This window comes from Felis catus, chromosome A1 (assembly GCF_018350175.1).
Source record: "Felis catus isolate Fca126 chromosome A1, F.catus_Fca126_mat1.0, whole genome shotgun sequence".
In the NCBI taxonomy this organism is placed as follows: domain Eukaryota; kingdom Metazoa; phylum Chordata; class Mammalia; order Carnivora; family Felidae; genus Felis; species Felis catus.
Genome location: NC_058368.1, coordinates 78,796,953 through 78,820,495, shown reverse-complemented (window position 1 = coordinate 78,820,495; position 23,543 = coordinate 78,796,953). Strand labels below are relative to the sequence as shown.

Genomic DNA, 23,543 nt, shown 5'->3' with positions numbered 1-23,543 from the left:
TGGAACTGACTGACAGCTTTGTCAAGACTGTGTGATGCAAAGCTTCCAAAGACTCCGAAGAATCCAGGGCTGAGAGTGTGGTCCGACTTTATCTCAGGTGAATTTATTTTACTGCAAAATGGTCACGGGAAGCTGCGCTGATTTTGAAAATGTTCAGGTCATTCAGGGAGAGTAAACAACAACAACCGCCTTACAGGAGAAACCAGAGATGTGGTGTTCCCCCATCAGGGGCAAGGCCATTAATGGCTGTAGCACAGGTGTGTCTAAGGGTCCAAGAGTAAAAATGCACTTTTCAGTATTGCTTATCCTGAATTACTCGGAGACATTTCTGCAAAGAAAGCCCCATGTGTGGTGTTGAGACATGGGTCGAAGGCTATGTCCTTCATTTGCAACATAATTTTTCTAATACACTGCATGACAAGACTACAACCATGAGCCCAGGGAGATACTCAAGGCAATCTTCTTGAGCCTGTTCCCAGTCGGGCTCAATAATTATTGAAACTGCTTTGATATGCAAATCGTATTTATTGTCCACTGAGCAAGAAAGGCTGTAGAAGAAATCTTGTGTGGCCACAGTTGGCCTGCTTTTGAATGAATGCATGGTGGGCCTCTCTCAGAAAATGTGGCCTCTTCAAGGCTTTCTGTAACATCTACTCTAAGACCGTCATGGGTCTCAGGTTTTATTGAGGTCAAAGACACATTGCACAACCCATACTCTGCCCTTTGAAAAATCACCACAGGGTATTTCTTCTCATCAACGGCCACTTGGCTGATGCACCCTGGGGCCCGCGCACCCCCAGCCCCTTGTGCTTTCTTCGTCCTTGGCCCTTCTCAGGTCTGCCTCTTTCCAGACTTCTCCCTGTCACATCTTTTCTCCATCCCAAGTGCTACAGGACTCAGAAACCCTGCAGACCCAGCCCCGAAGCAACCTAATCAGAGGACGCACCCGCCCAAAGCTGGTCTTCTCCGAGATTGGATGTTTCTTTCCAGCTTCTTAGAAAACAAGTCTTTCTCTAAATGGTTCATATTCAGTTCGACAGCACCAAACGGCAAGCTGAATTCTATTGTCTCCGCTTATAACTACAAGGCCTTTCTTCTTTAGATGATTATGCTGACAATTCACAGACGGATGGAAAAACATCTGGTTTTCCTTTCATCGTTTCTCAAGCATGTATGTTGAATCACAGTGAGCCAGACGCTGCACTCGAAGTGTTTCAGAAAGATTGTCACTGAGTTATCAAGAGCACGTTCAAGAGACATCTGTCACCGCCATCATCATCACCGGGTGGCCTCCTGCAGTGCAGTTCTGACACTGACTGTCCACAGCACAGACCCCACAAATGAAGGGCACTGTTTCCAGCAAGGCTGCTGCCCCTACGTCAGACATGGCCACGAGTTTGGGGGTCTCCATGCCCACCCACACTTCCGACCAAGCGCCTACCAATGTACAACTCCCTGGCATTTGATGACTCACTAGAACAACTCACAGCGCTCGGGGATGCACCACATTTACTACTACGGCTTTATTGCGGAGGGCACAAGTCAGGACCCGCAGTGCGCACGCTCTCCCTGGGTGCAGTCCGGAGGGCCCTCCCTGTGGAATCAGGGCATATCACCCGCCAAGCCTATAGAGGTGCTCCCCAGTCAGCAAGCTCCACCGGGTCCTCCCTGAGGTTTTGCTATGTAAGCTTGATGGACTCGATCACCGGACTCAGAGTTCAGGCCTCCTCCCGTCCTGGAGCCCAGGCTGACTCAGTGCTCAGTCACTTACTCCCATCGCTGGATATTCTGGTGTGACCAGCCCCCGGCCCTGAGGCGCCCTGGCGGCATAAATTCAAGTGTGACCCCCGGGATCTTTGACATCAGAGACAGTCCCATGACTTGGGAATTTCAAGCTTCTAGCATCTCTCCTCCCAAGAAGCAGGGAGAAAGGCCTGGACTAAGTCTTAACTAAACAACACCCACATTTTACACTTGAGGAGAAAGGTGGCAAAGACTTTGACCAAACTGCCTGAGTCAAGAGCCAGCAGGTGCCGAGCCAGCACTGGAACCAGGATGTATGGCTCTGGGGTCTCTGTCCATAATGGCCACACAGCGCAGGGCCTCACAGGCCACCTCTGGGAGTCAGTGTAGACGCTCAGACCAAGCAAGACCAAGGGTGTGATAGATACCACGGTAGAGAGAGGTAATGGCCCCATGTTGTTCCATTTCACCGGTAGCTTTATCTTGAAAGCAGATCAGCAGCACGAGGTATCGCAAGTGGCCTTCACGCTTATGGTTTCTGCGGAAGGGAAAGGTCTCCCCAGTCGAAGACTATCTTTTAAGCGGTCACACGAAACACTTCTGCTAAACTGGCAGTGGCCCACAGCCAAAGCGGACTGACCACAACAGCCAAATTCACATCAGCAATTTCCTCTTTCAAGCCAAATCAGAGGTTTTAGCATTGCCAATAAAAATGACCTCCTCCCTGAACCAGTAGAAGACTGAGTACCTGTGTATGACACGGGTCACCTCCCTTAAGTTCTGAGCGTCAGACTGGGATTTATAACGTGGGGATACAGGAGGAAGCATTTGTGTTGTGTGTGTCAAGACATTTAGCAATCAAGATAAAAAAACCTCACGGGAATACAAGACAGCACAGGGAAGACAACCAGTGATATTGCAATGGTGTTGTAGGGTGATGCACGGGAGCTACTCTTGTGGTGAGGACAGCACACAGTGATGCCGAATCACTACGCTGTCCGCCCGAGACTAATGTGCCATTGTGTGTCATCGGTACTCAAATTTAAAAATTAACAACAAAAGGGGCGCCTGTGCGGCTCAGCCGATTAAGTGTCTGACTCTTGGATTCGGCTCAGGACATCATCCTACGGCCGTGAGACCGAGCCCCATGTTGGGCTCTGTGCTGACTGCAAAGCCTGCTTGGGATTCTCTCTCTTTCTCTCTGCCCCTCCTGTTCTCTCTCTCTCAAAATACATAAGCTTCTAAAAACAATAAAACCAAATAAATAAAACTTAACAACAACAAATGAGAGACAGTACTTGTGCTCTTCTGAGGATCAAATGCAGTGACCCACACAAACCACTCCGCACAAGTCCTGATGTCCGGCGGCTGCACAGGAACTGTCAGCTGTTGTCACTGTTGTTACTGCTTGGTGAAAACCCACAACTGGTTGGTGAACCACTCCGCCCACTAGGTACTATGCAGAATTGTTGCGAATTCCAACTCAAGGACCCCGTGAAATAGCATATTAGAAGCAAATGTTGGCACGTATCAAACTTTTCAGTGATTAAAGACCCTAGGAGAGGGGCGTCTGGGTGGCTCAGTCGGTTGAGCGTCTGACTTCAGCTCAGGTCATGATCTTGAGATTGGTGAGTCTGAGCCCAGCATCAGGCTCTGTGCTGACTGCTTGGAGCCTGGAGCTGCTTCAGATCTGTGTCTCCCTCTCTCTCTGTCCCTCCCCTGCTCACGCTCTGTCTGCCTCTCTCTTTCTCAAAAATAAATAAGCACTAAAATTGTTTTTAAATACCCCGGGAGAGCACTTCCATGTTCAAACACCAAAGGGTGCATTCTGGCCACGGCTGTTCCATTAGTGGCAATAACTGGACATGAGACCCTGGGATCCATCTCAGGACAGGAAAGACAACACAGGGAGGAGGCACCCAGTCAGAAGTCAAGAAAGAACAGAGGGGGAATAGCAGTCGAGTATGATAACAGTGGTTGCAAATTTCAGGCAGAGAGGAAGCCTGCAAGTTAAACAGATAAGGAACATCTTAGCTGGGAAGGCTTCTGAGTTCAATCTAACACGCTCATTTTGAGACATGAACTTGAAAGTCAGGCAACAAATATACACTTCATCACGTTCACTTAAATAGGAGATATCTTAGAAACGTCGAATGTGGAACAATTCAACAGTATAGGAATTTCCTATTGATTAAATGTTTCACCACCATTAGGGGTCCAGCTAACAGTGAACCACAGCAGAAGTGTCGTTCTTATCCTATCCGTGGGTGAGCACACAAATCCTCACGGGACGGTCAACAAGATCTGACATTTGGAAAGGGAATTTGACTTACGTGCTGAGGCAGCAGATTAAAACACTCAATCGTTTTCTGAAAATTTTAAGCAAAACGTATCCTAGGAAAATGTAAAAGGAGCCAGTCAACTGTAGAACGCAAAGGAATAGGAAGCGGGATTTAAACCCAAAAGATGGGCCATGATAACTCAGAGGAGGTAATGTGTCGTAAGTTCTCAGAATGAGGGCTGCTGATAAAAGGTGGGTGAAGAGACTTTCTGAAGAAAAACAACAGATCACACGGAGGAGAGAAGAAGGCTGTTGTAGTTTTTTTTCTAACTGTACGCTTCAAGCACTATCTTTTCTGGGGCAAAATGAGGAAATGAAAGGAGCAGTGAGCTTCATTCATTCCAATGCTTGTTCTTGCCTGGAGCAGAGGAAAACTGACCACGAGGCCCCCCCTTTGCTCTTTCCCCCTCTTCCTGGATTTTCATTTTGTTCTAATTCCTTCTTCACCTCCCTAAAGCTGAGGGACTTCCGGAAATACCTGAAGATCAGGCTTCACATTTAAAATTCAGGTTATCAAACCACTCGAGGGTGCGCTTGGTTTAAATGAGGGAAACTTGGATTGTCACAGAACAATGGCGTTTGTTTATTTTAATGGAGGGAACAGCTAGAAAGCGTTTGCAGAAAACCCAGCAATACTGAGGCAGGAGAGAGAGACACAAGATCAAACCCTCCCGGACACCAGGGCTAAACCATGGACGCTCCAACAACTGGTATGTGAACAAATGCTGCTTTGTAAATGACACGTAAGAGATCTGCAAAAGAATTACACTTATATTTTCTGTTACTCACACCAATGCTCTGATCCTTTTCATATATGTTCTCTATTACAAGAGCAGTGTGTTAAAAATATCCTACACATTTCAGTAAGTTTCTTGTCCCAATCAATCACCATTGTGCTATAAAATGCACTCAAAGAAACAAATGCTTTTTTTCCCTCAACAATGCACACATTTACCACTTTAGAAAAAGTTTTGACCTGGGGCACCTGGGTGGCGCAGTCGGTTGGGCGTCCGACTTCAGCCAGGTCGCGATCTCATGGTCCGTGAGTTCGAGCCCTGCGTCGGGCTCTGGGCTGATGGCTCAGAGCCTGGAGCCTGTTTCTGATTCTGTGTCTCCCTCTCTCTGCCCCTCCCCCGTTCATGCTCTGTCTCTCTCTGTCCCAAAAATAAATAAACGTTGAAAAAAAAATTAAAAAAAAAAAAAAGAAAACGTTTTGACCTTTACAATGTTTGTGAATTTATTTATGGAAGAAATTTGAGTGTCCATATTTGTCCTGCTCATACAAAAGCACAGCTCAGAAGAGCAGTTATGGAAAGTAAAATTTCAGGGTGCCTGGGTGGCTCAGTCAGTTAAGTGTCCAACTTCGGCTAAGGTCATGACCTCATGGTCTGTGAGTTCGAGCCCCACATCAGGCTCTGTGCTGACAGCTCAGAGCCTGGAGCCTTCTTCGGATTCTGTGTCTCCCTCCCTCTCTGCCTCTCCCCGCTCATGCTCTGTCTTTCTCTCTCAAAAATAAGTAACCATTTAAAAATTAAGAAAAAAAAGGAAGTAAAATTTCTGCACTAAAATATAACTGTACCTAGTTGGTATACTATCTCATCTATTTGCTGCTGCTTCGTATTTATTAATAACACTACAAAGACAATGAAAAACAGCTAACATGTATCACAATCATAAATTATAAAAGACAATTTAAAAATGTAATTATTACCCTTAAACTAGTCAAGTCTATTTGCGATTTTTTTCAGATTAAAAAAAAAAGTAAAACTATGATTGATTTGTTCTTCGATTTAATTTTCAATTCTCTCTCTGAACAAAAAGAACAGTGGACTGCAATGAAAACATAGGTCGAAATTCAATATAAACTTATTGCAAAGTTTCCAAGCTCCAAGTCAGTAAGAAACGATGTAATCAAAACAATTATATTGAATTGGGTATAATAAATAGGCCGCTTAATAATCTGTTCAAAACATGTTGCTGAATCAACAATATAAAAAAATATATAGAAGTATCTTTGGGGGCAAATTGGCTGTCATCAGTTTCTTTTATTTTTTTAAAGGGAGAAGACATAAACAAAGCTATAGATGCATGGATAAGTTGATATTTACCCCAAATAACTTATTATGAAAGAATTTGGTTTTAACGCAAACTTGGGATCTGCTTACAGTTTAACAACTCTTTAACTGGAAAGCCCATACATAATTCTAATAGTAAAACAGAATCTGTTGGGTATTGATTTTACTCTCACCATATGAAAAGAAAAATTCTTCCATAGCAAATGTTTGTATTACTCCTCTCATTCCAGGGCTATCAATAGTATAATCGCATAAACATGATGTCAAACTATTCCACCTGTTCATTTGGGGTCACTTGATATTTATCTTCTTAACCGTTCCTAACTGGACTCTAACTTCTAGTTCTATGGGTTTTTTTTTTTGTTCTTTTTTCTCCCACATCCATGTCATGGTATTTTTCTTCCACCTGTGAAAACAGGGTGCAGAAGATCTAGGGTAGGAGTGCTGGGCTGTAAATCCTGATGTGTCCTATCCCAGCTCTGTGATCTTGGGAAAATAAGAGACGCTTAATCGCGCTTTGAAGATGGAAGAAGAGAATCCATGAAATTCTCAGCAGAGTGTCTGATATAAAAACAAGCTCTTTTCTAACACAGTTAAAAAGTCCAATCCAATGATGAATACGTGCCAGCATTAAGTGGAGAATTAAGTAAACGTATGCATCTGCACACAACTGTAGCCTCTTGAATTATCAAGGGTAACTTGAAATTAAAAGTATTATTGAATGGCTGTGATGGCATCTGTGCTGAAATGCGTGTTTCCCTCTGAGCTTTCTTATTCAGCACACCCCCCCCCCCCTTGTGAGAAGGCAATTGGAAGCATCTCCTCTATTCCCCGGGAAAGGAGATCAAGTCATGCTAAGTCTGGGCATCCATCATCTCTGATGGATGAATCTGGGAAGAGCATCTCCTTAGCTCCCTTCTCTTTATTCGTAGAGCGAGCCTGCTTGTCCCATCCTGTTATGAGCTTTGTCTGGAAGCTCCTCATTTGGGAGACCTGATCTAGTTCACAGGTGCCTTGGACGTGGTCGGTAAAGCTGCCCAATAATGGGATCCATTTAGGGGCGCACAGGTGGCTCAGTCAGTTGAGCACCTGACTCTTGATTTCGGCTCAGGTCATGATCCCCGGGGTGTGAGATCGAGCCCCAGGTCATGCTCCACACTGAGTGTGGAGCCTGCTTAAGATTTCAGTTATGCCCTCCAAAGCATCCCCTATCAGTGATCAGGTGTAATTTGGTCTCCATCATTACAGCTGGATTACTTTTCAGTCTGTCTGAACCCAAACTGTGTTATTTATTCAGGGCACCCTCAAATATTCCAGTAGGAGACAGATTCGCTATTGCCAGAAAAGAAACAATTTCATAGAAAGAACTTTCCCAAGGTCCCGCTGCTTGTAAATACCAGATTTTGTTTTTCAAAGCGAAATATTTTTTCCTTACGTAGTTTCTTCTTTTGTTGAGATATGATTCACATAGCACAAAATCCACACTTTTAAAGTGTACAATTCAGCACTTTTTTTTAGCCTATTCACAAATTTGTGTAACCATCACATCTGCTTCTAGAACATTTTCCACTCCCAAAAGGAAACTCCATATCCATTAAGAGTCATTCCCCTTTACCCGTCCCCACTCCTGTAATCCACTAATACACTTTCTGCTTCTATGGATTAGCCAATTCTGGATGTCTTATCTAAATGGGATTATACAATACGCAGTTTTTTGTGCCTGGCTTCACTCACTTCACATAACATTTTTGAGGTCCATCCTTGCTATAGTATGTATCAGTATTTAGGAGATATTTTAGACAACAAGAAATCATTAAGCTTTGTACTTTAGAGAGAAAAAGTGAACATCTCTATTTCCTACTTTAGGAATTCAGTCATTTTAACAGTCACAGGAAATCTTACAAATCAGTTCAGCTAAAAATGTGGAGTGTGTTTAAAATCTGACCTTTGGTCCCATGGTGACAAATTGAAACACTAACTAAAATAATAATGTTTAAGAGAATCAGCCAGTTTTCCAAAAATTATGCTAAACTCACGACTGTCAACAGTATTTTGTGGTAAGTATGTTGACAGATAGCTTCAATTTTCTAATTCTTTTCATTAAAAGTCCATCTTGCAATGGACTGTAAAATGGTGGTTCACAGGGACGGCAAACAAAATAATCAATCTTCAGCGAGCAAGGGCTAGGACATCAGCATTCTACACTAAAGGCACTTACAGCTTGTTGGAAAGTGCTGGAAGGTCGTGGAGAATCTCCTCATATGGCTCCTCAGAGGCCAAGGCAGGGACAGATAAACGTTCTTTAACCCTTTCTTCCCAGGCGATTTCAGCTTTCAGCAGCATTTCCTCAATAAACTCAGAGGCAGCAATATCTACAAAAGACAATACAAGACACAGAAGAAGTAGGAGGCGAGATCACAGAAAACGATTCACTTGGAATAATTCCGATGTGCTTAAAATGCTAAAATTTATCAACACATAGAGCAAAATGAAAAACATTAAAAGTTTATGGTAGGAATAAAATTGCAGTATTGCCATTTTATTTATTTATTTATTTTTAAAACTTTAAAGTTTGTTTATTTATTTTGAGAGAGACAGAGACAGCATGAGCAGGGGAGGGGGGGAGAGAGAGAGAGAGAGAGAGAGAGAGAGAGAGAGAGAGAGAGAAAAGTCCAAGCAGGCTCTGCACTGTCAGAGCAGAGCCCAACATGGGGCTTGAACTCACAAAACTGTGAGATCATGACCTGAGCTGAAACTAAGAGTTGGACACTTAACCGACTGAGCCACCCAGGCGCCCCATGCCATTTTAAAAGGCTATCTTGTTTTATATCAGTGACATATTTAATTAAAAATGAAATGAAAAATATAAAAACAATAGTCACCAAGTGGTGATGCGTAAGATGTAAAATCACGGAGAAGCTAAGCTTGAAGGAACTTAATGTCATTTTATTCTCTGCAACTCTTCCTTCAGCTTGATGAATGAAAAAGATGAAAATAGTTATACTTCCCGAAGACTGGGTTAGTATAAAACTTGTCATAGGCATTCTACAAACATCCTACTAAATGGGTAGATGGACAATAGTCGTGTTATGAGAACAGTAAGTCTAGCCTTTCTCTGTGATCTGTGTTTTTCAATCTGAAATATAATTATATTATAAGTTACAGGTTGACAGTAAAATCTGAATATTTTTAGGTGGTCATATCGATGTGCCTTAATCAAATTCGCACTTACTAACAATCAAAACCGGAAGTCAGTCAATCCTGAAGAAAAGTTTGCATTCGTAACAATTAGGAATCTAATGGGTGCAACTCTTCTTTTTCAATCCTCATGACTGAACTTCCTGGGATCATGACCTGAGCTGAAATCAAGAGTTGGATGTTCAACTGACTGAGCCACCCAGGCGCCCCAAGAAAGAAGTATTTTCATTCAATCAACAAAGATTACTGAGAGTCTTTTATCAGCCCATCACTGTGTCACTCATAACCAATAAAGTATGGAAAATGGATTATATTGATGGTAGACTCAGCATGACCCACATGGGCAAAACTGTGTAAGACAGCCATCATATCCTGAGGTGGCCAGAGTTGAGGCCAGACCAGACATTTAGTCATGCCCTGGGCTCTAGGGCTGTGGGTTGCCTTGGGTGTCTATTTGGGCACATTTAGGTCTAGTTGACGCTAGACCTAAAAGGTAGAAGTGTGACAGATGGGAGTCTAGATACTCAAGGGTCAATCATATATTCTCTTCTCTGGGAAAGAAGCCAGGAGTATAAACGTGAAAAATGTGATCTGTTGGAACTACAGTAAACAGAGGATGTGACATATTTCACAATACATATTTTAAAGAATAGGAAAAAAAACTATAAATTTCTATTTACTCTTTACCATTTTGAATTTTTTTATGTTTAGTTTTGACAGAGAGAGAGAGAGAGCGAGCACAAGGGAGGAGGGGCAGAGATAGAGGGAGACATAGAATCCAAAGCAGGCTCCAGGCTCCACGCTGTCAGCACAGAGCTCGACGTGGGGCTTGAACTCATGAACTGCATCCTAATGACCTGAGTCGAAGTCAGATGCTTAACCGACTGAGCCACCCAGGTGCTCCCTTTTTAAAAAACAAAACAGGGGCGCCTGGGTGGCTCAGTCGGTTAAGCGTCCGACTTTGCCTCAGGTCATGATCTAGTGGTCCATGAGTTCGAGCCCCGCGTCGGGCTCTGTGCTGACTGCTCAGAGCCTGGAGCCTGTTTCAGATTCTGTGTCTCCCTCTCTCTCTGACCCTCCCCTGTTCACGCTCTGTCTCTCTCTGTCTCAAAAATAAATAAACATTAAAAAAAATTTTTTTTAATTAAAAAAAAAATAAAAAAATAAAAAACAAAACAGAACAAAACAAAACAAACCACATGCTTTTGTAGTTAATGGTAAGATTACTACACTATCATTAATATTAGCCTGATTCTAAAGTTAGAAACTATAAAGCAATCTTAGAGTTTTGTTCGTTAAATCTTCAGTTTATTTGAGCAGGTAAGATGGACTAGGGGTGCCAGGGTGGCTCAGTTGGTTAACCATCTGACTCTGGATTTTGGTTCAGGTCATGATCTCACAGTTCCTGGGATCGAGCCCCACCTTGGGCTCCACACTAATGATGGGGAGCCTGCTTGGGATTCTCTCTCTCCTTTTCTCTCTGTCACTCTCCAGCTTATGCTCTCTATCTCTCAAAAAAAAAATAAACATTAAAAAAAGATGGATACACTTAAACAACAATTAACTCCAAAAAAATAAGAAATAGAGAAAAACTCTCATTTTGTCATAAGCTGGTGGTTAGTCATGTAATCATACACCTGTAAGTATATCCACTGACAAATCTCAGGCATAAAGTGCTTTTAGATTATTAAAGTATAGCAATAAGAAGAAACTGAATTAAGTTATTTAGATCAATTACTACCTTCAAAATTTTATATCATTTTATTACTTATGCTATACTTTTCCTAGATTTTTATTTTTATTTTTTATTTTATTTTATTTTTTAAATTATTTTTTAAACGTTTATTTATTTTTGAGACAGAGAGAGACACAGCATGAACGGGAGAGGGTCAGAGAGAGAGGGAGACACAGAATCTGAAACGGGCTCCAGGCTCTGAGCAGTCAGCACAGAGCCCCGACACGGGGCTTGAACTCACGGACCACGAGATCGTGACCTGAGCCGAAGTCAGCTGCCTAACCGACTGAGCCACCCAGGTGCCCCCTAGATTTTTATTTTTAACAAACAAATAACTGATTAGTATATTTGTCAAATTTTAAAAGCTAGAAAATGAATAAGCATCTATTTTTTAAATTAGTGTATGTACATATGCAATAACAGTGGTAAAAAGAACTCTAGAAATATTCAAAAAGATACTTATTAAAAATAGTAACATTAAGATTTTCAAAGTTTTAAATTAGCTTGAGAAAGTCCGTCTTGATTTCTACAGTATATCTATCTGTGCAGAAGAAAACATTATTATTGTTTTAAATTACTCTAGCAAGGGGACACCTGGGTGGCACAGTCGGTTAAGCGTCCGGGACTTTTGATCTTGGCTCAGGTCATGATACCACAGTTCGTGAGTTCGAGCCCCACGTCAGACTCTGCACTGACCACAGGGAGCCTGCTTAGGATTTTCTGTCTCCCTCTCTCAATGCCTCTCCCCTGCTGTCTCTCTCTCTCTCTCTCAAAATAAATAAATAAGAATTTTTAAAATATTACTCTAGTGAACAAGTGTATATTTGAAACGATAAGAAACTAGTTAAATAACAGCAAAATATTTTAAAGTAATTGACATTGAAGGAATCACTGCCTAGGAAATTAAAGCTCAAAAGCAGATTGCACCCAAGTCCAAGGGCACCCTATACACGGAGCCCCTCTGGAATGTCTTCTTGTAAAGGTGCGGGGGGGGGCGGGGCACAGGAGTTTGTGAACAGTGCTTGGACCGAGCGTGTGCACAGAACTTGCCAGGAGAGGCTGACTCTGGCGATGGTGGATGAACAACTCTGGTAGGAAAGGAAGGAGACGGTAACTGCGGGTGGTCCCAGGATGCTGATCACCTACCTGAGGCCTTCTCTTCATTGCAGTTCAGAAGGTTTGGATTCGCCTGATGCATCAGAAGAAGTTTCACCAGGTTTGTCTGAAACATTAAAGATCACGGAAATAAGAAACAGTGTAGTGGATACTGAGGATTCGTGAGTAGGTGCTACGCAGTCCTGGCCTCCAGGGCACTTAGAGTCTGGTGGTGTGAGAACGTATAAATATATCCTACGCTAAACGTTTCTTACCCCCTCCACTGCCAGTTTTTTTCCGTTTCTTATATAAAAAAAGTGACAGACACTCCAACAAAAAATTACCTACCAAATGAGGTGTAAATCGCTGAGGCTTTGAAAAGGCTCACTTAACGCCCTTCAGGTTTATTTTAGGGCATCTTTTGGGAGGAATCGCATATTCTCGCACGTTTTAAGTCTTTCTTTTAATTTAGCAACTCTAAATTAAAGTCTCACCAGTATGGCCTAATCACGGCAGCCCCACAGGTAATATGAACTAAAGTCACGTGGGAAGATAGGGAAACGTACTCCCAGGCTTTAAGAAGGAAACAACTTGATGAGAGATTAATCTATGTTTTAAATCTTATTATAAAATAGAAATTCAAGGAATACATATAATGTACATGTATCACTGACAGAGGGGAAATGAAATAATTTCCAGTGGGTCCAACTTTTTAAAATGGGTCATTCATGGTATCTTTCTGTGTTTCTTCCCCAAATTATCCCTATTTCCTGGAGTTGACCACTGTTGTGAATTTTGGGCTATTGCTATGTTTTCCTTACAGGTTTAACCCCTACGTACAGAAGTATGTCCAAACTACATACTGCCCGGTTGTATCTGTTTGTGACATTTATAGAAGTGAAATCCTAGTGTCTATATTCATAGATGCCCTGCTCTCGTGACTTAACACTGCGTTTTGGAGAATCACCAGAGGCAGTGGATGTGAACAAGATTTTTCCATTTTCTTGGCTGCATGTAACTGCACTGTACAAATGTTATCACGACTGGTCTGCCCTCCTCAGTGGACATTCAAGTCATTTGCGGTCACTTACTTTCACAAATAATGTTGCTACAGATACTCTCATTTATTTCTCTTGGGACACACGTGCAAGGATCTCTTCTGGATACAGCACTTTAGGGGACAGAAATTGCAAGGCAAAGGTCTGGACATCATCAAAGTAGTCAGAGAGCTCCGATTATTTTTTTTATTTTTTTATTTATTTTTTTTTTGCCGAGAGCTCAAATTTACACTCCCATCCCCAACAAGAGTTCCTGTTGCCCCATATTCTATGTAATAATTTTGTAATTGTACATCTACATATTGCTAGATTCACATGCTCTCCAACACTTGTTTTTGTCATTTTTTTTAAGCTTAGCTATCATACTGGGAATGAAGTCCTATTTTGGTCTAGTTTTACTGATTTCCATGACAGCGAAGGACACTGAACACCTTTTCATGCGTTTAGTAGCCAATCTTAGATTTTCTTTTGTGGAGTGTCTATTCAAGACTTTTTCACCCACTTATTACTAGAGTGTTTGTCTTTTTATTAGTGATCTGTGTTCTTTGTACGTTCTAGATACACTTGTCAGATCCGCATATCCCAAATATTTCCTCCCATTCTATGGCTCACCTATTCATATTCTTGAAAATGTTTTTTTTTTAAGAACTGAAGGTTATTTTCACTTTGTTTTGCTTTTGTTAAAGTGCAACATCTCTACTTTTTCTCTCTAGAGGTTCGCACTCTTTATGTTCAATAGCTCTTTGCCTAATCGAAGGTCATGACAATATCATGCTATATTTTCTTCTAAAGGCTCTATCATTTTAATGTTTATACTTATGGACCACCTCAAGTGAGTTTTCACAAATGGCACATAAAAGCTCAAATTTATTTTGGTCCAGCACAAAAGTGTTGTTTTTCAGCCATATTTCTTAAAAAACAAAACAAAACAAAAAACAAAACAAACAAAAAAACCTTTTTTTCCTCTCATACTGAAGTGCTTTGCTACCTTTGTAGAAAATTAATGGAATACATCTGTCCCTGCCCACTTTTGGACTCTGGTCTGTTTCACTGATCTATTTGTCTGCCCTTATCTCATTCCCTAACTACCTTGATTAGTGTAGCTTTATAGCCAGTATTGAAATCACATAAGTGAAAGACTTACAGTGAGTCTTGAAAAAAAATCTGTCATTTTCTTACTTTTTAAGATAAGTTTGTCCATGTGGGTACTTTGTGTCGCCATATAAATTTTAGAATGAACTTTTCAATTTCTAGAAGAAAGGGTTTAGGATTTTGATGGGAATAGCTTTAAATAGACACTGTATTAATTTTCTATGGCTGTTAAAAATATCACAAATGTAGTGCTTTAAACAAAAAGAAATTATCTTACAATTCAGCAGCCTGACACACGTCTCACAAGGTTGAAATAAGGGTATTGGCAACAGTATGTTCCTTCGTGGCTCTCGGGGAAGATCTGTTTCTCGACTTTTACAGCCTCTACAGGCAACTCATTCCTTCCCTCACCTTTGAACCTGCATCTCTCCGACCATCTTTGCAGAGCCACACCTCTCGCAGACCCTCACCCAGGAAAAAATGTTTCTCTGCTTTTAAGGACCCATCTGGGTAATCCCCGAAAATCTTTCCATCTCAAAATCCTTAATCAACCACAACTGCAAAGTTCTTCTGCCTTGCCAGGTAACAAATGTATTGACAGGAACTGGGTTATTAGGGTGTGGGCATCTTTGGGGGATAATATTCAGCCTTCCACAGCTAGAGCAAAAATATTCACTGTCGCTACACATCAATGTGGCTTTGCCTCTCCATTTATTTAGCTCTTTTCTCATTTCTCACTGCAGAGTTTCATCGTCGTCAGTGTAGAAATCTTCTGTTAAAATATTTTATTAAATATATTATTATATATTTTGTGTTTTCAATGCTGCTGTGAACAACTTGACGTATGCACTTAATGGTTCTAGTTTTTCCATTTTTTCCTGATTCCTTTGTCATTCTTACCTTCCTTTCTCCTTCCCCATCTGTGTCTTTTGTTTCCATTTCTTGCTTTATATGGATTCGAATGAGACTGGCTTTTCCTGTCTTGGGTTTTGCTTTTGTAACATGTGCTGTGATGTTCTCCCCACATGGGGAGCTTCACAACCAGGCACACTGAGGCATCTCCCCACCCACCAATGATAGCTCCTCTTAGCACTCTCATTAAAAAATTAATTAGATTTTAAATAGTCTGCTCATTGTCCGCTTTCCCAAAGCCAATTCAAAAATCAGTGTTTGGTTTTCCAGGACACAAATTACATCAGTAACAGTTAAATTACGTTACAGTAGAGAGATTATATTTAGAAGTTTATTTTTATTTCCAAGTGCACAGTTTACTAAAGAAAGAATCTCTTGAAATCTGAACGATAAAATACATACAGCAGATGCCCAGGACACTAAAATATGTACAGAAGAGAGTTTAGTTATATTAAAGATCAGAGAGATTTGCTTGCGTTTAAACCAAATGGAAGGGGAGAAGGAAAAGAAAGACGGAGAGCAGGAGAGAGGGAAGGACAAAGGAAGAAAAGGAAGGAGAAAAGACAGAAGAAGAAGGGAAAAAATCCAAAATTTAGCTAAGATTGCCTTTGGTTTCCACAAATCTGAAAAAATACTTAATAAACCTAAAAGCTTTCATATCTCTGCAAAAACGTCAGACCATCACAGAGTCTAACAATTAACTTCACATTTCTAAATTCAATTCACGGTTTCCAGAACTCCAGAGAGAAACTTGCGCGATCTCTCAGCAAACCACTCCCCATCCCCAGCTTCAACTAGAACTGCAGAAAGCATTTAAGTAATCAAAGCAAAATGCTTCCTACATAAAAATCTGCAACAATAAAAGTAACTCCATTTTATTTCAGGCCCATAAAAATAAGCATCCGTGTGTGGAAGGAGGAAGCTTTTCTCATTCGGGAAATTCCTTTATTTTTTTAGAGATGGTATTTCCCATGCACTTCCAATTAGAAATTAGGGAAGCACATCACAGAACTAAATTAAACAGGCCAGTGCTAATTTCAATTACTCTCCTCCAAAACATTTGTTTTATCCTCACAAAAGATCTTTAGGTAAATTGCTTCATGTGTGAATAGGTCGAGCATGCAACCCAATAAGAATTCATCTACACTAGTACAAGACCGTTATAATCACCAAAAGCACCGGGGGATAAGGTGACTTTGCGTGTATTGGGTGGGCGGGGGGGGGGGGTGGTGGTGGTGAGTGTGTAAAAGGAGACCATAATGGCTAATAGAAAATACACATTTAAGCTGAAATTTAAATCCATCCAAGATTCACTGGATATGGACTTCATTCGTTGGAGAGTTGTCCTTCAGATTGGATGAATTTAGCAAAATTAATTGCTTGATGGTCATTTAAATTCCCTCTTTGAAGAGTCAAACAGTAGCAATCAGTGGCTATAGCTGGTTTCTGTCTGAGACGCTAAAAGGGATCGTTTCACAACCTAAGGAGAAGACACTGAAACCTTAAAGGTCCGGAACGCACAGTGTGTGCCTCACTGGTGTCTCCTCACTGGTGTACCTCACTGGTGTCTGCTCCACACTGTAATGAGCCATTGCCTCCCACTCAGAATCCCCTGGAGGATTTCAGATCCAACATACAAAACCAGCTAATAAATGGTTGCCCCCCGCCCCCCGCCATGTGTGGTCCCGCTACGATTTCACATGAAGCACAGATCCTGTGTCCGTCCTTCAGAACACAAGCTCTCCAACTGCTCCAGTTATCTGCGCATCCTTCCCGAGTAGGTACCTTCTCCCCCCATGTGGCAGCCTCCTTGCCCCATGACCTTCCTGGTCCTGCTCCTCGATTAATGCCTATGCTACCCCACAGGTGTTGCCCATGCCATCTGCCCCTGGCTGGACTCCCTTTGCCCGTGTGCTGTTTTCCTTGGGTGCCCATCACAGATGTGTGCGCCCGGTCCTTGCTGCCCCCAGGGCATCCCTCCCGCAGCCTGCTGCGCAGGTGCACACACAGAGCGCTGGAAGGACAAGCACCTGCCACCCGAGGACCATTGCGGGCCCCCTCATTTGTGGGCAGAACTGCGCGTTCTGGGTCAGACCCTGTGCTGATGAGAAACATCGCTGTCTGCCCACCCTGCTGGCATGCATTAGGCACCGGAGGGCAGTGGGGACAGATGCAACCCGCCATGGTAAGTGACATGGTTCAGAGATAGGGGTGCCACAGCCAATGCAGCCACTGAAGCATCATCTCCTCATGGTCTACCATGTCAGTAAGACAGAACCACTTAACAATCTCAGGAAAAGCAAAGAACATGAGAGGATGCACATGGTGGCATGTTTCAGAAACTGGAAGTGGTTGGGTATGGTCACCTGTTCCAACCTGGTGGGGGAGGCTGGGGAATGAAGCCGGAGAACAAAGCGGACTCCCAGGCACAGGGGCTTGCAAAGTGCACTGTGGAGTGGTGTTTCCTGTCCCGGCACAGCAAAGGATGCTATGTGCTGACACTGGATGATACCTGCCTTGACAAGGCTTACATGTGCAGAAGGGGTGGGACAGTGCTGGTGGGCTGGTGGGTCAGGCCCCGAATAAGGATACTGCTCCTGGACAGGGTGGGGGCAGTGGTTACATCTCACATAGCCTCACACCATTCCCAGGTGGGAACTCATGGACTCGGGTTTATTAGGCACCAGAGACGGGGGCGGGGGGAGGAAGGATGATGCCCAGTTTTGTGGTCAATAAATGATGACCCATAGAGAGAGCAACTCATTGGGGCTAGAGAAAGGAGCTGATGATTCCCTTCCCATATGAGTGGAGGTGGAGGGCAGGTTGGTAGAGATTACCCAGTGGGCACTGGTCCTTGGGGGGTCTGCACAGTGAGAGGGAAACAAGGCAGTCTGGGGAGCCATAGACAGGTAGAGCACTGGGAGCTTCAGGTGAGGAGATTCCCTAAAGACGTATAAACATGTCTTTATATAGCCTGCACAGAGCACTGAGCCTGTCAATACTGAGTGCTCAGAGGGGTGGGAGGAAAACCAGGGAGTGACTTTATGTTTTCCCACAGCAAAGAAGAAATATCTGAAAAACAAACACAACAAAAACAAAACTCTCTGAGAATCTCTTAATTCTTATGAACCTGGGGAAAAAAATGTTTCTGGCAATACAAATGACTCCTTTGAACATCAATATACACAGGCTGTGTGATACAAAGTACTTTGGAAGGGAAGGATATTTAGGATGTAGCATTTGTGCGGTTACTTTCTGATGATTTGCTGTAGCATCACCAATCCTACTGTGGGCACTAAAAATACATCAAGGCTAGAATCAAATTTTACTTTATGTACGACTCGTAAAAGAACTATAAAACCAAAAGACATCAGTCACATAAACGATTCAGTTCCCAGTTTTAGACAAGAACAAGCCATCTCTTTTTTTCTCACTGGAAAGTTCATATAAAGGGGAGTTTTAAAATATATATGCCATCCCAGGGGTGCCTGGGTGGCTCAGTCGGTTAAGCATCCGACTTTGGCTCAGGTCGTGATCTCACACTCTGTGAGTTCGAGCCCCACATTGGGCTCTGTGCTGACAGCTCGGAGCCTGGAGCCTGCTTCAGATTCTGTGTCTCCCTCTCTCTGACCCTCCCCCATTCACACTCTTTCTCTGTCTCAAAAGGAAATAAACATTAAAAAAATTTTTTTTAATATATCCCATCCCAGTATAAATTTCAATAAGAAAAACTGTTACAAATTATGAGTTACCTTCTCCATAAAGGTATTTATATTTGTAAGGTATTTATAAGAAAGTGAAAGTGCTATGAATGTCTCTAAAAATGCCATCAGTCTTTAAAAATGTTAGCATTTCTAAAGCTTTTTTCTTTTCCTGAATGGATATATATTTACAGTAAATTCCTTTAGAGTTCTAAATCTCCCATACACATAACTTGATATTCAAATAAAACCTATTTCTAAAATATTATCTCCAAAATGAATATTAAGTGGTATTTTTACAGATGAACAAATTTTAAATATAATCCTCTATATTGTACGGTATTTTCTTGACAAAATAAAAGAAACACAATTTATCCAAAATCTATTAATATAAATCTCTTAGTTGTTGTTTTTTTTTCTCTCTAGTCTGAATCAACACACATTTTGGTTTTGATGTCATGCATTCTTTTTTTTTTTTTAATTTTTTTTTCAACGTTTATTTGTTTTTGGGACAGAGAGAGACAGAGCATGAATGGGGGAGGGGCAGAGAGAGAGGGAGACACAGAATCGGAAACAGGCTCCAGGCTACGAGCCATCAGCCCAGAGCCTGACGCGGGGCTCGAACTCACGGACCGTGAGATCGTGACCTGGCTGAAGTCGGACGCTTAACCGACTGCGCCACCCAGGCGCCCCTGATGTCATGCATTCTAACAGAAAAGCCCCCCTCTGCCTCTGAGTGTTAGTGCTTTGCTTCAAGTTCTTGGTTGATTGATCTGTCTTTCAATTCCTTGGGTTAGTCTGCTGGACACAGAGATAGCATGGAGGGCAAGCAAAAGTCTTCACTGCTTGGAGCTTACATTTGGGTGGAGACCCCACCTGGATAGGTATAAGGGAGCAAAATGGAAAAGCCACCTAGGATCTTTAGATCTATCCTTGGTGCTGAAATGTGCAAGGGTTTAGAAAATAGTGAATTAATGACTGGTCATTTTCTAGAGAAGCTGAGGATAAATGTCACATTACTTTTTAAACCTGCCTCATTTGAAGACTATAACTGGGCAATTCTGGAAACCTTTATGTCGGATGTTTGTCTGTACAAATTTAGCAACTGAATCAATTGACTAGGACACACCCCAAATGCTGTCTCATGCATTTGCCTCTGCCATTCCCCAGAATCTCCTGAGCTACAGAAAAATCCCCGTTTTAACTGAGGTTGATGGTTGCCATTGATTGAAGACGTTGGGGCCAGACTCTATGGAGGAAAAATTAGTGAGGCTTGTTATGTTCACACAGCCAGTGAGTGGATGAGCTGGGTTCAGAGCCAGGCAGGAGGCCATGGGAGTCCTCAGAACAAAACTGGCTTAATCGCTTGGATGGGAAGAATGAAATATAGGTGCTTGTGCAGGGAAGTATCCAGGAAATACAGGCAAGAACAAAAAATATATACATCTTTTTTTAAAAGTTGGGGTCAAATATTTTTCAGCTGGTTTTGAAAGAATAAATTGAGCAATTGGAAACTGTTTCTCCATTCATTTATCACTAGTAAATGACGAGTGTTGGGAAAATCACTGGGGCACCGGAGAAGTAGGAATAAAAACATCAAGCTGAATTACTCTGCATCTTGCAAAGGAAATGTAGCTTTGAATCATATTTCCCACATTAAGTTCGTAACTGTTTCTCTAGGCTGAAAACAAAGACTCAGAAAACCCAAAGTTTGACAAATTGTTCAAATATGGCAGATAATGGGGTGAGAGTACTAATACCCATGAACTCTCCCTGCCTTATTCGCCAGCCATCCTGTTATCTTACAGCTTGCGTGTGACAGGAATCACTGGCAAGCTTTATGAAGGCAGCGGTAATTGTGCCGGGCTTGTGTTTCTTAAATCACCAAGGCACACAAGGTATCATGCTATGTATCTTATACCGAACATATGTATATAGGTTAATCATTATTTTGTATATACGTTGATATATACCAAATGGTATATCTGTTAGCCATTATTTCTTTTTGTTAAAGGTAACTGTGTAAATTAACATTTAAAAGAATCTACTTTCAATTACTAAAACCAAATGCCAATCTGCTTACCACATGGCCAACCTGTTTTATCAGTTTAATATATTCACTAGTCTTGTATCAAGGTTATAGAAAACATGTCTTTCTCCATGATACAAATTTTATCTGACTCTTATCCTGTTTTTTACCACCTTACCATCAAATAAAGCTTAATTGTAGGCCCTTTAAAAATGTAGTTTCTTGGGGGGTGCCTGGGTGGCTCAGTCGGTTGGGCGTCCGACTTCGGCTCAGGTCACGATCTCACAGTCCGGGAGTTCGAGTCCCGCATCGGGCTCTGGGCTGACAGCTCGGAGCCTGGAGCCTGCTTCGGATTCTGTGTCTCCCTCTCTCTCTGCCCCTCCCCTGCTCATGCTCTCTCTCTCAAAAATAAATAAGGACATTAAAAAATTTTTTTAAAAAAGGAGTTTCTTGGGCAGAACTTTCCCCTTTCTGCAGTGGAGGGTTTCCCATGAACCCCTGAAATGTCAGTTCCTTATTTTCATACAAACTCTTGGCCTCTGAAATTGCAGGCCCATAACTGAGAAAAGTATCAGGAGCTACATCTGATTGCCTGAGGGATATAATTTCTGAAAGCTACGCATTCTTTCTGCTTTAATCATATAGCTTCCAGGAAGTGGAACAGAAATGTCTAGATGTTCTTACCAAATAGATCTTGGAGTCAGAAATTGGTCACATTGAGACATACTCAACATGTAGAACCAAAGATTCCCACAGACACCTTATAATGGAAGTTATACAAATGCACCTTAATTTCTCTTCTGCCCACAGATGAGTTTCATGTGAAAACAATCATAAATTAACTTCTTCATCACTTTAAAACATACCAACTTAGGGGCACCTGGGTGGCTCAGTCGGTTAAGTGCTTGATGCCTGGTTTCAGCTCTGGTCGTGGTCTCACAGTTCCATGAATTCAAGCCCCACATCAGGCTTCCTGCAGACACTGTGGAGCCTGCCTGGGATTCTCTCTCTGTTTCTTTCTCACTGCCTCTCTCTCTCTCTCTCTCTCTCTCTCTCTCTCTCTCTCAAAATCAATAAACTTTAAAAAAAAAGACTGCAAAAAAGATTTAAAAAAATACCAACTTAGCCTGGTTTCTTCCACATCCTCCCTGCCAATTACAATAACCCCTGGGAGGGGCGCCTGGGTGGCCCAGTCAGTTGAGCATCCGACTCTTGATTTAGGCTCACATCATGATCTCACAATTCATGGGGGCTCCCGTGCTGACAGTGTGGAGTATGCTTGGGATTCTCTCTCTCTCTCTCTCTCTCTCTCTCTCTCTCTCTCTCTCTAAGATAAATAAACATTAAAAAATTTTAAAAAAATAACCCCTGGAAATAACAAGCAACCCAGGAAGAGGTCTGAATAGGCAAGGAGACAGGAAAACTGGCTCAGGGCCTGCGGAAGGGAGGAATCCCAGGTAACCGAAGGCTAGCCCAGACCCAGTGTTTCCCAGCCCGACTTAGGGACAGAGAGGGGCCTGGGTAGATGCATCCCTCCCACATTCCAAATGTGTCCCTCCAGCAACAGCAGGTGAGTCCAGAACCATGATCTGCTAACATGTAGTGTCAGATCAAGCACTTTTTCTTCCAACCTGCTGAGACTCCCCTCCCCAACGAGAGGCAAACACAGCTGGGAGGGGGTGCCTGCAAGAGGGAGAATGCCCCAACAGGCCCCCAGTCCTGAAAGTCTTCTGTCCCTGTGGACATCCACCTACCTCACCCAGAGACATGAGGTAGCCTGGCTTGGGAAAACCTCTTCCACCCTTTGGGAGAATTAGAAGAAAGCAGTGAGAACACCAGGGGCATCAGATAAGCCAAGTGGACTAAAATGACAACTCAAGGGGTCTGAAAATGAAACTGGAACTGGAACCACAACCCACTCAAGTAGACCAGGCCTTGCAGGCTGAACTTAAACAGGCTGACTAAAACAGAAGATTTACGTAGGACCAAGATTCTCCTAACATAATAGCTGAAGTGTCCAAAATGCAATTAAAAACCCCTCACCATGCCAAGATCAGGACATCACAACTTGAAAGAGACAAGATGATGAATTGGCAACAAGAGCAAGGTGGATGGTGTGGGAACCATCTGATGATGATGGCAAGGCAGCTCTCCTAAGAATGCTTCAACAGGCAACTACAAATCCTCTTGAAACAAATTGAAGTCCATCAAAGACACGGAAGTTACAATGAAAAAAAAAAGCCAAATGGAAATCACAGAACTGAGAAATACAATAACAAATAAAATACCCCAACTCCTACCAAATATTTCATTTGACCCACAATGAAGTAAAACAAAAACCACACACTGGGTTCTGATAAAAACAATTTAAATGTCCAATAACAGAAGAGGCGATGTAGTTAGTCCGAGGCATGTCTTTAAGAAAAAAACTTGCTAATTGGGCACCTGGGTGGCTCAGTAGGCGAAGCATCTGACTCTTGTTTTCAACACGTGTTTCCTGAGATTGAGCCCTGTGCCGACAGCAGGGAGCCTGCTTGGGATTCATTTTCTCTCTCAGTCTCTCT

At 42.3% G+C, this 23,543-nt stretch overlaps 1 protein-coding gene across 3 annotated transcripts in view; it reads right to left on the bottom strand.

Annotated features, from left to right (window-relative positions):
* The window catches only part of MYO16 (myosin XVI), a 615,221-nt gene that overhangs the window by 333,070 nt on the left and 258,608 nt on the right, over window positions 1-23,543 (bottom strand). For all 3 annotated transcript variants that reach the window (XM_023253136.2, XM_045055816.1, XM_045055813.1), the window contains exons 8-9: window positions 12,239-12,314; window positions 8,378-8,531 (exon numbers count right to left, since the gene is read on the bottom strand). In XM_023253136.2, coding sequence (XP_023108904.2) covers window positions 8,378-8,531; window positions 12,239-12,314 — 230 coding nt within the window. The remainder of the gene's footprint in view (window positions 1-8,377; window positions 8,532-12,238; window positions 12,315-23,543) is intronic.